Source organism: Galeopterus variegatus, unplaced genomic scaffold (genome assembly GCF_000696425.1).
Source record: "Galeopterus variegatus unplaced genomic scaffold, G_variegatus-3.0.2 Scaffold1052, whole genome shotgun sequence".
Lineage (NCBI taxonomy): Eukaryota > Metazoa > Chordata > Mammalia > Dermoptera > Cynocephalidae > Galeopterus > Galeopterus variegatus.
In genome coordinates, this window is record NW_007727163.1 from 216,730 (window position 1) to 234,292 (window position 17,563).

At 39.0% G+C, this 17,563-nt stretch overlaps 1 protein-coding gene across 2 annotated transcripts in view; it reads right to left on the reverse strand.

Annotated features, from left to right (window-relative positions):
* HIPK1 (homeodomain interacting protein kinase 1) overlaps positions 1–17,563 on the reverse strand; it is a 49,875-nt gene that overhangs the window by 31,433 nt on the left and 879 nt on the right. Inside the window, exon 2 of one of the 2 annotated variants that reach the window (XM_008574461.1) lies at positions 6,433–7,510. In XM_008574461.1, coding sequence (XP_008572683.1) covers positions 6,433–7,510 — 1,078 coding nt within the window. Of the gene's footprint in view, positions 1–6,432; positions 7,511–17,563 lie in introns of those variants that run through there. The other variant, XM_008574460.1, reaches the window with a different exon arrangement.

Consider the following 17,563-nt stretch of genomic DNA (forward strand, 5'->3'; position numbering starts at 1 on the left):
TATACAGAAAAAGCAGAGGATCCAGGCCTGTTCAGACTCACACTTTTTGACAGCTATAGGTGAAACCACTAATGCCACCAGTTTGGGTAATATTTGATGTGAACTATAGTTTTTGTTCGCCAAAGAAACAACCCTCAAAAGTAATATTCTGTTGCAGGTAGTTAGAACCACCTATTACTGATAGAATTTTAGAGTTCAATTAAATCTCAACCATTATGGCATGTTTTTGAAACTGTATAAATTTGACAGGACCATTAAGAAACTAGCAAGTAAGAGTACCCAGAAACAACATAAAAGCTTTTCTAAAACTAAAAAGGAACAAAATTTTTTATTCTCAATTAGCATCACTAATTTCCAAGTTCATGACAGTGCCAAAAATAGCTGGCAGGGGGAGTGCAAATGGTTTTGTGCCAAAATAAAAACTGGGCTTAGAATATTCCAAAGCATCCACTGGACAGCAGCAGATTGATTTTGCTATTCCTACCATACCAGGAAGGTATTAAAAAGTCCAAAGGTAAGTCACAGGGATATGGTCAAGCTATCCAATAACTTACGACTTCTTTAAAAAAGTAGCAATAATATGTGATACTTGTTAGTCTTCTAAAGCTTAAAGTTTCAGGGAAATTAAGAAAAACACTAATTCAGCCCCCAAGCCCCATTTAAAGACTGGCCAGTTTTTTCATTTGGTCTCACCCTGCTTCAAGAGTGACAAAGCAGCTAAGGATTTCCAGCAAAGCTCACTCTAAACAGCAATTCTACCACATCTACCATACAAAAAAGACAAGTATCAAAAGAAAAAAAAAAAAAGCAGTAAAAACATAATCAGGCTGTTCAGTCCTTTGAGGGCTTTTTATGATTAGGGCCTAGAAATGTTAGATTTATCTAAATTCTAGGAAGCAAGTGACTGAAGTTATTTTCTCCCTTACTAAACAGAAAGGTATCATTAGAGCAAGTTCATTTCTAAAGACTGAATGTTTTAAACTCTGAACTCAGATTACAATTCTTAGAAATATTTTCATTATATCTTCCCCCTTGGCCTCCATAATTCCTCAGTCCTTCAATATATAAACTTTATAGACACTGAAACTCTGGTTCTACTTAATCTATATAATAAGGAGGCTAAGTTAGACAATTATTCTTCTAGGTCCCTTTCCAGCTATAGTATTCTAACAACTGGGAGGTAAAAAGATTATCGACTGAAGCAAAGGAAAGAAAGGAAAAAAAAAAAAAAAAAAAAAAAAAACCTGGCAATATTCACTTCAGTAGGAAAATGGCATTAAATGTGCTTTGGATATAGTTGGTCTCCTCCTTGAAGATACATCCCATCCTTAAAGAACAAATACTAAACCGGCTCTAATTACTATAGCCAAGTGATAGAAATAGCCATCTCTGCCTTTTGATTTCCCAACTTCAAACTTCTTTAAGTTGAAAAATCCCTCCAAGGTCATAAAGCTTTATTTCATTGGCACCCAGAGCAAGCTGAGCTTAGGATAACTTAGCACAAATCCTTCTCCACTCATTTTCTTTTTTTTTTTTCCCCGACCGGTAAGGTGATTGCAACCCTCGGCACGGTGTTGTCAGCACCACGCTCAGCCAGTGAGTGCACCGGCCATCCCTATATAGGATCCGAACCCGCGGCCTTGGTGCTACCAGCGCCGCACTCTCCCAATTGAGCCACGGGGCCGGCCCTCCACTCATTTTCATGAACACTCTTTTTCTTTCTTTCCATCTCAGAGGCATCAAACCTACTTACTTACCAGATCGGGATGTTACATAAAGTCTAACTTCCTGCATCTGTGGCTAAGTCAAACTGTAGTTTAACTGTCAGAGGAAATTAGATTGTTTGTCTAGGATAAACTGAACGTATGCTTTCCTTCTCTAAACCTTGACCTTCCATAAATAACAAAGTGATCTCATCTTGAATTAAAGGCTGGCTAGTTTATTCAGACTGGAAAAGCATTGCGCTTGTAAGCATGGCAATCCTTTGTCCCCAAAACTCAAGCCCCAAAGTCAGGAACTTGTCTTAGGAGTCAGCATATATTTACAGTGGGACAGAGAATAACATATGTTATTACCACTGCCTGAATCATTTAGCCATGCCCATAGCCAACAGAGACCACAGGATGGCAAATTTATGTCAATTGAAAATATATGGGCGTATTAGCAAGACAAAGCAACAAAAAAGAAGGGTAAGAAGAAGGCTAGCTTTGGAGCCAGAATGTTTCACCAGCCAAAAGGATTTCACAGGGGTGTTCTGAAAGAAGGTGAGGACATAATGGACTCTAATATGGCAACAAAACAATATGAAAGAAGTTTAAGAGGACCACTGTGGATAAAACTAGTGATAAAGAAAGAATGCCTGAGCTGCTATTCCATCTGTCTTAGGCTCATTATCAGTATTACTGTGATATGACAGAACACTCATGTTAAATTCTAAACATAATAAAGCCCTGGATACTAAACTTCAGTATACACATCGATTACTCACTAATATACAGAATAAATTCCTGTTTCTTAAGGGGTAAAACTTAGCTCCACTCTTATGGTCAACAACTAAATCGCAAGGGGTTTATAGCAAGCTTTGTTGAAGAGTATTTTTAAAAATCTGAGAATCTGGGCTGGCCAGTTAGCCCAGTTGGTTGGAGTGTGGTAACACCAAGATCCAGGGTTCAGTTCTTATACTGGCCAGCTGTCCCCTTCCCCCCACCAAAATTGAGAATCTTATATTCTATAATAATAAAACCAAAATTACTCAAATGACGACTTAAATTAAAAGGATAAGGAGGGGTGGCTGGTTAGCTAAGTAGGTTAGACAACAGTGTTGATAACATCAAGGTGGAGGGTTTGGATCCCTGTACTGGCCAGCTGCCAAAAAAATAAAAAATAAAAATAAATAAAAGGATAAGGAAAGGGTATAAAGATCAGCAACCTAACACTGGTAATTATTCAAATGAATCACACAGTAGAGAAAGCTAAACAGCCAGAACTATTTATGCCGCAAATCTCCTTTACCCTTCAAGTAAAAATTGCATAAATGACTGCATGAAATAATTCTTATCTCCTATTGCTCCCCTTTTTCAATTTTAAAACTGCTGTTACCAAAAGAGAATGTACTTCGTATTTGACAGAGCAGACAAATAGTTAAAGAACACCTGTAGGCACTAAGTAGAGAAAAGACTGAGAAAGGAAGAGCTGATTAACCCTAATCCTTCAGGTGCAATCTCCCTCTTACCTCCCCAGCACTCAGAATGGGATGCTGAGCTGAACTCTTCAGTGCACCTGTACAGTGTACTGTATATATGTATGCGGGGTGATGGTGTTGGTGGGATTGCTCAAAGGAGAGTATTAAAAGCAAATATAGTTACAACCTCAAACACCCAAGGCATAAATAAATAAATGGAGGTGAGATTCTCAAAATTAGCAAAGGTTGCCTAGGGCAACGTGAGACCAGAAACCAAAACTAAGAGTTTCTTTACCTCACTTTAAATAAAAAATGTCATACTTTATAAAATTACAAAAAGATAGAAATATATATAAGAATGGAAAGATATAATATCCTTAAGATATCAATACTAATCAAAGCAATCCACAGATTCAATGCTATCCCTATCAAAAAATCAGTGATGTTTTTTGCAAATAGAAAAGTCCATGCTAAAATTCATATGGAATCTCAAGGACCCCAAATAGCCAAAAGAATCTGGAAAAAGAACAACGTTGGAGGTCTCACACTTCCTGATTTCAAAACTCACTACAAAGTTACAATAATCAAAACAGTGTGGTACTGGTAGAAAGACAGATATATATATAGACTAATGGAATAGAAAAAGACAACCAGTAATAAATCCTTGTATATACAATTAAATTATTTTGACAAGGGTGCCAAGACCATTCAATGAGGAAAGGACAGCCTCTTCAGCAAATGGTGTTGAGAGAACTGAATAGTCACACACAAAAAAATTAAGTTGGACCCTTACCTTACACCATAAACAAAAATGGACTCACAATCAAAGACCTAAATGTAAGAGCTAAAACTATAAAAGTCTTTCAAGAAAACAAAAGGGAAAAGCTATGTGACACTGGATTTGGCAATGATTTCTTGGATATGACACCAAAATCACAAGCAACAAATGAAAAAGTAGACAAATTGGACTTCATCAAAGTTAAAAACTTTTTGACTTCATCAAAGTTAAAAACACTATCAACAGGTGAAAAGGCAACCCATGAAATTGGAGAAAATATTTACAAATCATCTATACACTAACTTCTAGAGTATATAAAGAGCTCCTACAACTCAACAACAAAAAACCCAATTCAAAAAATGGGCAAAGGACTTGAATAGACATTTCTCCAAAGAAGATATACAGATTTCCAATAAGCACATTAAAAAATGCACACCATTAATCATTAAGAAAATGCAAATCAAAACCAAAAGAGATACCACTTCATACCCATAAGGATGGCTATTATTTTTTAAATAATAAATAAATAACAAGTGTTGGAAAAAATGTGGAGAAATTGGAACCCTCATGAACACAGCCTTTGTGGAAAACAGCTTGGCAGTTCCTCAAAAAGTTAAACATAGAACTACCATGTGACCTAGCAATTCCACTCCTTACTGTATATCCAAAAGAAATGAAACAGGGACTTAGACACTTGTACTCCAATATTCAAAGCAGTATTACAATAGCCAAAAGGTGGTAACAACCCAGTGTCCATCAACAAATGAATGTGGTATACATGGTATGTGGTATACATGGAATGTGGTATACATGGAAGAGAATATTATTCAGCCATAAAAAGAATCAAGTTCTTATACATGCTACAGCATGGATTAACCTCAAAAACATTACGCTAAGTGAAATAAACCAGACATACAAGGACAAACACTGTATGATTCTACCTACATGCAATATCTAGAATGGGCAAATGTGTAGAGACAGAAAGTCAAACAGAGGCTACCAGGGCTAAGAAAAAGGAAGAATGGTAACTAATTGCTTAATGGTTACAGAATTTCTGTTTTGGATGATGAAAAAATTTTGCAAATAGTGGTGATGATTACATAACATTCTGAATGTACTTAGCACTGAATGGTATCAAATGGTTAAAATTGTAAACTTCATGTTACACAGATTTTACCACAATTAAAAAAATATATACATATGGGCCAGCCCGGTGGCGCACTGGAGAGTGCACTGCTTGGGAGTGCGGTGGCGCTCCCGCCGAGGGTTCGGATCCCATGTGGAGACCAGTTCCCGCTCACTGGCTGAGCGCGGTGCGGGCACAGCACCGAGGGTTGCGATCCCGTTGCCGGTCCCCGGTACGGGCGCGACACTGAGGGTTGCAATCCCGTTACCGGTCAGTAAAAAAGACAAAAAAAAAATATATATATATATATATATATATATACATAGATGGCATTTTTTGAGTCCCTGCGTGGGTTAAAATATATTATTTTCACACATAATACAGAATTCTTAGTTCAGAATTTCTGTTTCCTCAAAATTTATCACAGGCATTTGACATGTTGGATGTATCTACTCATAAACATATTTTGTGGACTTTTTTGTTGTTTATTGCTTCATTCTTGACTGGATGCTTACATGATTTATATATAATGTATGACTATTAAAACTAAATATCAGATTCCTTAAAATTAATAACTAGGTAAGTTATTAAGTGAGATGCTGAGACACAGAAACACATTTAAAAAGCCTTGGTTATGATGTAGTGAAAACTGTGTAATATAAAAGCACATTTAAAAAGCCTTGGTTATGGTATAGATAAAACTGTACATACCAGCATTTAAGTACTGTCCCAATAATTATTACATATTTAAAAGGTTGCTACATTAGAAGTATCAATCTAGAAATATGAATCACTAAATATAAGGTACTTGGGTCAAGGCCATTCTAGGATAACCAAATAAGTTCAAAGTATTATAGAGAATGTTAAACAGGAAGAGACCGTAGCAATCATCTAATTCAATTCTCACTATTATAAAAGAAAATATAAAACAATAAAATGCTGTTAAGAGTTAAACCTGGAGTTACTTCCAAGGCATTTTACCTGCCAAGATATGAGCTTGAAAATACGAGCAGCATATGTCCAAATTGTTACAAATATGTAAATATCTTTACATAAAGACTCTTTAAAATAGCAAAATTAGATGTAATGGTACTAAAGAAAGAACTAGACGTTATTATAATTCAAATTGTAACCACCTTCACAATCAGATTGAGCTAATTTTTCCAGTGCTAAAAAAATTTCAGAAATCATGTTACATATGGGAATGCCACACACATGGAATGAGCTAATACTATTTCTATCTTGGGATCTGTAAATAAATTGTTACATAGAGCCCTGTGTAATGTTTTTTAAATATTAAGGACAGACCTCTAGCCCAAGACACACTTTTGAGCATTTGCCACTTGCCTGTAGTAACGTGACTGTAAGTAGGTTGAACACACAGCTTTGGAAACATGACTAGCAGAACCAAAGTCAATGACCTTCACTCGGTAGGGTTGGCGAACTGGATCGACCAGCATTATATTTTCAGGCTTAAGGTCAGCGTGAATTAGACCAAGACTCTTGAGCTTCATCAAGGCTGTGGCCACCTGCTGTAAGATTGGTCTGATATACTTGAGTGGCAGTGGGCTAAACTTGTTCTGCTTTAGAAAATCATATAAGTTCTGCTCCAGCATCTCAAACACAAGGCAGGTGTGATTCTTATGCTGAAAGCACTCATAAGAACGAACAAAATTATACTCATCAGCATTTTCACTGCTTAGACGGGAAAGAATGCTCACTTCAATCTGTCCTTGTCTGGCATAGGAAGGGTGGTTCTTCAAGATTTTAATAGCCACAATTTCCTTGGTGCTCCGCTTCCAGCACTTAGCCACCTGTCCAAATGTCCCCCGGCCTAAGAACTCCAAGACTTCATAGCTGTTTGTCATAGAACAAAGGATCTCATGCTGGACCAGCTGGTAATCCCCTTCTCCGCTGGAACTGCTACTCTTTGTGGTCACAGTGGTGGTCGTGGCAGCAGCACCCACCACAGTCCTGTTTTGCAGCATGAGAGGGGGATGTTCTTCTATGATCTGCACGCTACCGTTGCTATCAACTTCCTCACTTTTTCTTTTCAATCCACATTTTTGATATGGCTCAAGCAAAGAAACGTTGCTTCTGTGAGTCAGGGTCTGGCTGCTTTGGAAGGTTGATGTGGCAGCACTGCCCGAGCTATCAGCGGCTGTTACAACAATATGCTCTACTGCAGGAGCTGGGAGGAGAAGGCCCTGGTCGTAAGCAGGGATGTTGAAATTTGCTACCTGGTGAGAGGAGTTGGCTTGCCCTTGTGTGGCTGGGAGGGTTTTGCTGTGAGTATAATATTTGTCGTTGCTGCTCTGTCCTGAAACATCCCAGCCAGAAGGCTCTATTTTCAGTTTCTTTGCACTGCAGAAGGCACTGGACGACACTGATGGGGGGGAAAACACCTGCAGCTGTGATGCCATACCTACATTGAGAGAAAGGAAGAATTAGACCACAAGGATACAAGGCTTAGCAGCAGCATATACAAAAAACATTTTTAGTTGACAAAAGAAAAAAAACCATGATGTAATAATGTTCCTCTGCTCTCAAAAGCTAATTCAATGTTAACCTACATTCATAGGAATAGTGTCCAGAATGTGCTGGACAAAGTGAAGGCTATCCACTCTGCTTAGGTCATACATAAAATAGTGTTCAGCTTTGTCTACTACATTTTAAAAGTACCACTGATAAACTGACCACAAGTAGTAACCAGGATGATGAGAAGGCTAGAGTATCTTCTGAAGAAACAAGGAAAGTTATTCTTAGAAAAATATGGAGAGAGGGAGTGAAAATAGTCCAGCTTTCTGTTCCTGAATATTCCAGACACCTCAAACTCAAAAAGCCAGAAGACTAAACCCAAAGCTATTTTTTCAGAATGAAGTCCAAACATTTGACATAACATACAAGCCATTTCATATTTACCTTCTCCCTTTGCACCCATCTGATCCTTAGGTGCCTTGGGGCTCTATATAAATCCCTCTTCTCTTGCTCTACCCTTTCCCCCTTTTCGATAATTATTCCCCAGGATTAGTCATCTGCAAAAGACTCTAAAATCTCTATCCCTATCTCCTCTCTCTCTCTGGAACTCCAAACCCTATATCCAAATACCCACTTGATACTGCAACCTGGATAGCTCATAAACACCTCAAATTTAACATGTTCAAAATTAAACTTATGAGTCTCCACCCCATCCCCAGTTTTCTGTCTCAATTATGAGGTGCCACCACACACCCAAAGCCTCAAACCAAAAATCAGGAAGGTAATGAGCCTCAATTTCCTCACCTATACAATGGTGGCAATACCTACCTGAAGGGGTTGTTCTGAGAATTAAATGATTTAATACAAGTAAAGTGGTAATGCCTGGCATACATTTAATATTACCCTGACTCATTCTCTCCCTCATTCCTCTACATCTAATCTACATCTTACCAATTCTATCTCCCAAGTACATTTCAAATCAGCCATTTTTCTCTACCAATTCGCACCATTGTAGTTCAAACTACCAGTAACCTCCAAACTAATCTCTCCTTAAAGACATTCAGGAGATCTTGGCTTTTAAACAATGCAAATCAGATAACTGTTCCAGCTTCTTAACCACCTCCCCCCTCCCCCAGGGTTTTCAACCAGCCTTAAATGCTGCCCTTCTTTAGTTCTCAGAAGTCCATTCCATATTATCTCATCTCTAGGACCTCTGATGTGTTGAAAACACACACACACACACACTTACTCCCCACATTCACTCCCCTCCCCACGCATTCCCACAGCACTCTGTTCTTCTCTTATTAACTTGAAAGTATTATTTAATGCTACCTTCCTAGGTACAGTGTAAGTTCCATAAAGACAGGTACCATCTCTGTTTTGTTCTTTGCTTGTATTAGTAGAACCCACCACAGACTCTGGCAATATATGGACCCTCAATATTTGCTGGATGAATAATTTGACCCTTGCCTACCAACCTCTTATCTACTACAATTCCCTACCACTCATATCAAACTGCAATATTTTCAAATGCTTGGTTATTGGGGTTTTTTTGTTCGTGTTCATGTTCGTGTTCGTGTGTGTGTGTGTGTGTGTGTGTGTGTGTGTGTGTGTGTGTGTGTGTGTGACCGGTAAGGGGATCACAACCTTTGGGGTGGTGTTGTCCACACTGCGCTCAGCCAGTGAGGGCACCGGCCATCCCTACATAGGATCCGAACCTGCGGCCTCAGCTTCAGCGCTGGCACCGCTGCGCTCCCAGCGCCGCACTCTCCCGAGTGAGCCACGGGTTCGGCCCTGAATTCTTGCTTTTTAATGTCCTTCCCCCTTTGATCTGTGTGGTCTTTGAGCTATGGAGGAAGTCTCCACTCCAATCCACATAGTATAATTTTACTAGTCATAGCAGAATAAATACACACAACCAGAAAGGAAGGAAACATGACAAAGGATGTTACAGAACATCAAAAAGCAATGTGTACACTTCTTTGTGCCGGAATACAAGTAAAAACCATCTGCACTGGACTAGTCAGCTGGAAAGAACAAATTCTCAGCCTTCAATTTCTAAAATGTGGTTTGAATTTACTTTAAGCAAGAGTTTCCATAACTTCTGTGAACCTTGAAGAGAAAAAAGCACAAATTAAAAGCTAAAGTTAGCGCAATTTAACTGTGAGGCTACAAATTTACAAATCATCTTGTCCTACCTACATCACTGACACAATACCAAATATAATAAAAGAAAAACCTGAAACCAAGCAGCTCCTTTACAAAATTTATCTATTAAAATATATGCAAAAGTATTTCTTGTCATCATAAAATTGAGCCGAATTGTTGAACAATGAAAGGAAGCAAATTTTCTAAATTTGTTTTCCATAGTATCTGTTGAGCTGTTAATTTTAACAATCTATCCAAAAACATGAACACAAGCTTTATGTTATTAAAAGTATTTAGTAAAAGAATCTGAATAGAAAATTTGCAGTTTGCAGCAACTGCCTAGGAATAAGGGGTCATAAAGCAATAACACTGAAAAGAATTCATGAAACGTAATACCAAATTTTTAAAAATATGCTCTAACTAAATACTTTTAAAATATTGCATTTACCAGAGTAATGTTACTGCCAGCTTTTTACCCAATAAACAAAATAACAGATACTGATGATTTCAAATGTTCACACTGGGCACTGCAAAAAGCACAAGTTCCAGTACATTTTTCAGAATGTTTAAGTACATAAATGAATATAATTCTTATTCAGAAAGACAAACTTAAACCACCCAGTGGGAAAGGATAACCCAGAATTTCACTGTTCTTATCCACTGCATGGGTATGCTGTACGAAAGCCAATAACAGACCACCAAGACTCTTACAGTGTGACTGAGACTCATCCTGACCTCAACTAACAGAAGGTGAGAAGAAAACACAGAATCGAAATGACCTAGAAAAATCAACAGCCACTTATTTATAATCTACTCTAAAATTCAGCTAAAAATAACAACTTCTAGACACAGGATGAAGACACTATTTTCCACAAAATTTGCTTTGCAAATGGGGAGGCAATTCTCTTCCTAGGCAGAGTCCTCTGAAACAAAATTATGGAAGAGAATTAACATCTGTGGAAAACTTACTATGTATCAGACTCTGTTAAACAAATTACAAATATTTTCAATTCACATGAGAATAGCTCTCAATTAAGTAAAAGTTATTTCTGACTTCCTGAAAGCATTGCACCTCTTGACTCCAGCAATGAACTGTTTTTATTTCCAACCTGACTTTCTAAGGACTTAACCATCTCAATACAATGACAAATTTGCCCACTGCATTAATCTCAAACTAGAACTGATAGGCAGAAAGCTACTGGCACTTGTACTTGTTGCTAAAAAGAGAACTGAGTCTTGCAAGACTCCAAGGCTTTCAAAAAAAAAGTCAAATTAACTGCTTCTGCATTCCCTGGCATGATCACATCTATTTAACATCATTTACTGAGTGCCCCACACTATAAGCACTATAGGGAGGTAATCTTACAGATTTCAAATGTTATAACCCTGAATGGAACAGTTGGTGTGACAACCAAGGTAATCATTTTTCAGCATTTTGTCCTTAGCCCTCAATTACTGCCTTCTTTTCCCTGACACACCATTAATAAATTCCTGCTGCTTTTCCTCAGTGTCATCTTTGCCTCTTTAATACAACTTAACAACTGGTAACCTAAATAACCTCAAATCAGAACTGTATATTGATTTCTTCCTCTAGCACTTGTCCTCAGCTGACACGTAAACAGATGTATATATTCTCCATCACACAATCTGATATACAGAGTACTGTTATCATTAGATAAATAAGAGCACATGTTCCATAAAAATAAAGCAAGACAAATTTGCAAAGAAAATTCTTTCACCAGAACGCCTAAACATTCTCTCCACTTAGTTTTCTCCACCTGTACTGCACTATTCCAGACTACTTAAACAGCCTAACTGGTCTCCCTCAAATTGTACTCTCATGCCCACTTTCTAAGCTCCTCTCTCCCAATTCATTCTTGCACTTACAACTGAAGCTTTTAAGAATGCACATCTGGAAAAAAAAAAATGCATTACCTGTCCCCCACAGGTCCAAAATCTCTAATTTGGATTACCAGGCCTTGCAAGATCTGGACCATCGTTACTTTTACAGCCTTGTTTCATCCACTCTTTTCCCCAGGCACTCTCTCTTCCAGTAATACCAAGATTCTCTGGGTTCCTAGAGTAGGCCTTGCTTTCTTCCTCCCTAGTGCCTTCACACAAAATGTTCCCTTTGAACTTCATTTTCCCCTTAGCCTTTTCTTTTCCTAACTTTTTTCCCCTTCTATAGAAAGCAATAATAATAATAATAATAATAATAATAATAATTAATAATAATAATTTATTCCAAAAGATGGCAGAAATAAGAAATTTATCCAGAAAATATAGTTTGGTTTAATTCTACTGGGACAGATCTTCCCTCTGAACATGCCTGTCTTGCAGCAGTTTTTAAACACTTTGCTGATTCCCATGATGTGAGCAGGCAGGAGCCATCTGCAAAAACAGATTCCAAGGAGAAAGTAACATATTTCTCAAAAGAATAACACCTTCTATCTCAAAATAGTGCATAAACATTTTGTGGAGTAGACAGTTTAGGTAAGTAGTAAAAAAGGTGAAGGTAAAAATGCTGCACTGTAGAATAACATTCAAATGTGGTGTGAAAGGGGGAGGGGACTTAGGGAGGAATTGGGTAATGGACACAAAGAATAATTACGATTTGTAATGATCAATATGCTAATAATCCTGATTTCATCATCACATATTGCACACAAATACTGATGTCAACTCTGTACTCCACCAATATGTAAAATCAATTACGTTTTGATAAAAACAAAAAAATGTTGTGTGAACATTTAAGGCAGCTGATGCCCAAAATAGGTGCATCAAGGAAGGTGATCTGTGTTTGGAAGTGATTTGGCATCTAGAAGGAATTCTCTTCGTGATCTCAATGACAGCACTGTAGAGGGTGTGTTCTTCCCTCAGGGCCAGTGATACTTCAGATACTAGATGGTTTCACTTTTCAGCTGTGGTCCAAAGAGAGGGGGTTTGATTTGGGCCAGGATTGCAATCAGCCAAAAGAGAGAGCAGCAAACTGAACAAGTCATCAACATGGTGATGATAACTCCCTGGTCAGGACCCTTAGGAATGAACCAGGGCACAAGGAAGCCCTTGAAACCCCAGGACATGCTCATCACAATGAGAGGCCCATGGGTGAGCCTTTTGTATTTCTCTTTCTATCAGCAGGAACCCATGGAGACCCAGCTTCCACCATGAGACAAGACCCAAGGGATGACAGAGCAACAAGATGGAAGGAACATGGATCCCAGAATGATCACATACAGCAGAGCTGCTAGCCAACCTAGAACGCTCACTTCAACCTAGGACATTTACCTCAGGTTGTTACATGAAAGAGAAACTATATTCCCTCAGCTAGATTATCACTGAGTCAGCCTTAGGCTGACAAGCACACTCAGGAAAGTCTTTCCCGGGCCACTTCATATTAGGTTAGGTTCCCTGGAAAAGGTTCCTATGGCACCCTCTACTACTTTTTTGTACTTACCACACTTGTATTTATTTATTTCATTTATTTATATAACAAGCATATATTGAATACCTACTATCTGTCTGCCAGGAACTGTTCTAGATACAAGAGAGAATAGCAGAGTTTAAGATGAATAGATCCCTTATCTTCTTGAGTTTACATTCTTATGGAATACCCCCTCCCACCCCAAGAAAACAGCAACTAGTGATAAGTGCTACAAGGAAAACAAAACACAGGATGTGAAAGAGATGGGTGGGAGAGGGGACTCCATATTTGGTGGTCAGGAAAGGTCTTATGGGGTGGTACCATTTCAGCTGAGACCTGATGGTCAAGGAGGAGCCATTCCAGTGAAAAAGAACAGTGGAATGCAAAGACAGGAACATTCTTGGCCTATTTGAAGAAAAGACTAGTGTGGATAGAATGGAACAACGGAAAAAGTAGTAGCAGGACCCAAGGAGGCAGACAGTGACCAGATCACAGGCCGCTCTGGATTTTATTCTAAGTATGACCATTTGTAATTACTTATTTAAAAGTTGACTTCTCTTCTAAACTGCAAGTTCCATGAAGACAATCCTGAATAGTATGGTAGGTGTCATAGTTGGTTGTTTGGGGGTTATTTTTAGCTATCACCAGCATCTATCACAATGGCTGGCATATATAGTACTAAATGTTTGCCAGAATGAATGACTATAAAAAGATCACATTACCTCTCTGTATATGAATGTAAAAAGATCTCAGAAGTCATTCTTACTATGTTAGTGAAATTCTCACATGAGATAGAAATTACAGTCTCTCGTCTGCAAGAGAATATATATATATATATAAATGTTCTAAATATAGCAATACAGAAGAAAAAAGTAAGCTTGAAACCTTAAGGACACCATTTGAATCAAAATTCCCCACCCCCTTTCCTGTAGTACTTATTTCCTACACATGGAACTGTATGACAAGCCAGTTCCCCAACTGATATTGCAAAACTAGGGCGTGTTAGGGAATTGGTGCTGTTAGCTACCGGTAGAGTAACTCTACAATTCTATGTAATTTACAGCCATTTAAAACAACTTTCTAATATTTTAGTAAATTGGCTAAGAAGTGCTTTCCTTCTAGGCAGGGTATTTTTTCCTAAATTTCAATAGTTCTCCTAGATTTATTTGGAACGACAAATGTATAGCAAAAGAACAAAGGAAAGGTAAGTGCTTTGTGTTTAGTAAAAAGTTAAGATTTTAGGGCCGGCCCTGTGGCTCACTCCGGAGAGTGCGGTGCTGATAACACCAAGGCCAAGGGTTCGGATCCCACATAGGGATGGCTGGTTAGCTCACTGGGTGAGCGTGGTGCTGACAACACCAAGTCAAGGGTTAAGATCCCCTTACCGGTCATCTTTTTAAAAAAAAAAAAAAAAAAGTTAAGATTTCAGTATTACACTGGACAGTCTACAAGGTCTATAAAGTTTAAGATAAAGAAAACTACCTTGAGGAGTTTCCAGCATAAGGAAAAGGTCAAATTAACAAAGCAGAAATCAATACAAAACATAAACAACACTAAGAGAGGGCCTGTTAGACCAGCCAGCAAAGGCCAAAGGAAAACAGGACTTAAGATAACAACAGTGTGGCAGATGGAAGGTGGAAGATATTCTTTCTGCAGAAAGAGATGACTTTTGCCAGTATGCCAAAGGATGTGGGGAAAAGAAAAACTGTGTAGAGTAAGGAGATGTATTTTATGGAGCAGAAGACACTAGCAAAAAAAGTACAAGGACTCTTACAGATAAGAGGGACTTTAGAAGAGTCTTTCTAAAACCTCCTAATTCGAACATGAGAAAAAAGAGACCCAAAAAGGCCAAATTTAACACAGAGTTAATGAGTAGCAATGCTGGCAAAGAATGCAGGTCTTCTGATTTTTTTTCATTAAGCACTCTGGGAAAGCCCTGTACCAGGTGCCCTTAAATAATCCAAAAGAAATACATACGTTGCCCTACCTTCAAAGAGCTTAGAATGTTGATGAGGTGATATGACACACAAAAAAAGAAAGAGAAAAATATAAAACAGGATGTAAAAAAAAAAAAAAGAAAAAAATAGGATGTAAATTTTGTGTGTGTGTGTGTGACTGGTAAGGGGATCGTAACCCTTGGCTTGGTGTCGCCCGCACCACGCTCAGCCAGTGAGCACACCGGCCATCCCTATATAGGATCCAAACCCGCGGTTGGCGCTCCCAGCGCCGAGTAAGCCATGGGGTCGGCCTGGATGTAAATTTTTTAAAGTGCCAAACTATGCACTACAGAAATATATTAGGCATTTAGGAGCTAGGTTTCAACCAAAAGGAAGATTGGGGCGGGGGGGGGGACCAAAAAGCAAATCTGTGATCATTGAAGTGGTACATGAAGGAAAGTGATCTTCATAATGTGTTCAGAATGGCATGAAATGTAACAGAAAAAACTGGGGAGAAATTAATAACAGTAAATGTTTTTTTAAAAGACCTAAAAATATATAAATTGCTGTTATACAGTCATGAAAATGAAAATGAAAATAAAAGGGCAGATGGCAGATCAAGCAGCTCATGTTTACAAAATTACTTCAAATTACGAAAAGACCAGTTACAATACATAACTAACAAACTGCACAGATTCCAAGTGTAAGAAGTTTACAAGGCAGGTTTGGCTCACTGATTTCTACCAACAAACCACTGATGGAGTTGTGCTTATAAAAACAAAAGCACAGAATAAAAGAATTTTATTTTCCAGAGAACTGTGAACTTTGAGATTTTTTTCTTTTAGGAGGGGGTTCTGGTTTGGTTTTAAATCTGAAGTTACCAATCAACTTGCTCTAAAATCCATAAAACGACAATGTCCAGAGACAGGAAAAACTATTCATTGAAGGTATCACCAGCAAAAGTGCTTCTTGCCAACCGGAGCTGGTATACTTACAAGATCTTATTCATTATTTTACTCCTCCAATGCTTTACTGGCTTGGCTACCTCCAGTTCCAACCACAAGTACTTTACCAAAATATCCTTCAAGCTAGGAAAAGAATCTTAAAGTCAATAACATCCTTCATCATACCAGTATCATAACACAGAACCCTGAAATAATTACATGTAAAGATCCAAAATCACCAGGTGAATAACGATTAGGTAAAATGACTTGTTAGTAAATTTTAAAATGTTTTGCACAAAGCTTTAGGTTTCTATATGAAAAAAGCTGGTAATAGTTTGCATTCTCTTTAATCTAACCAAAAAACAAACAAACAAAACAAAAAAAAAAAAACCCCTACAGACCAGGAATCAAAAATAGCTTTACACAAACAAGAGCAAAATTGTAGGCTTTGCTGAGGGAATCGGCCACTTAATTTAACCCCATTTCATAAAGAGCAGGAAGCCATGCTGCTGTTTTCATCAAAGTTACTTCTAAGAAACAAAATAAAGGACAGATTGGGATGGAAGAGTCTATAATTTAAACTAATATTTTGATGAAATTTCTGAGAATTACCAAACCGTCACTCATAGACAAAAAAGAGCATCTAGGGCTGCCTACAACTGAATCAGTGGTCAAGTGGAGAAAAGGCTCACTGGAGCTTGAGGTTGTTTTTAACCCCTTCCCTATCCCCATCTCCCTCCCCAAACAGGAAAGAAAGCGCGCCCAACGTAAACACAGGCCATTGCTCACAGTTCGTCACCACAACAAACTGGAGGGTAGACCAGCGCTCCTGGAGACAGAGCCCCAGGTCTTAGTTGCTAGGCACGAAAAGAGACTCATCCCCACAGACCTATGAACAGTGTGGGCCTTACCCAACAGTTTTGGTTGTTTCCCCACCTTTCCCGTTTTTCTTTTCTTTTTTAAACGAAAGCTTTGAAAGTGGCGACAGGCAGCAAAAGTTTCCCTTTGAGCCAGGCCCCTAGATCTGCTTTGCCCAGATATACATTAGATGGGCTGGTCCCACGTAGTCTCCACCATCATTACAAATTACAAACCCAGCGATTACAGAACATCGGAGAGTGTAGGAAAGCTTCCACACCAACCCACCCCCCACCGTCCTCTCCAGACACCGCTTCCTGGTCCCCAACCGCACAAATAACCCAAAACCATGGTGATGAGCAGAGCCGTGAAATACACACGCACAAGCCACACACTAGGAACCTGCCACGACAGCCGGGAAAAAACCGGCCGGGTGAGGAGGAGCAAGGCGGCCGCCTGTCACTTGAAGACAACAACACGCCCAGGAGACAAGTGGCAGGAGACAGGGGGAGCTGCCCCGAACACAAGCCTGGAGCCTGCCCACTCTCCTGGGAAAGCAATCCCTTCCGCCGCCGGAACGGCCGGGCCGCAGGACGCGGAGCCCGGTCCCGGGCGGGGGCCCGCTGAGGGAGGCTCCCCCCACAGGCCGGGCGCCCAAGGAGAGCCCGCGGCCGGGCCGGCCCCACCTC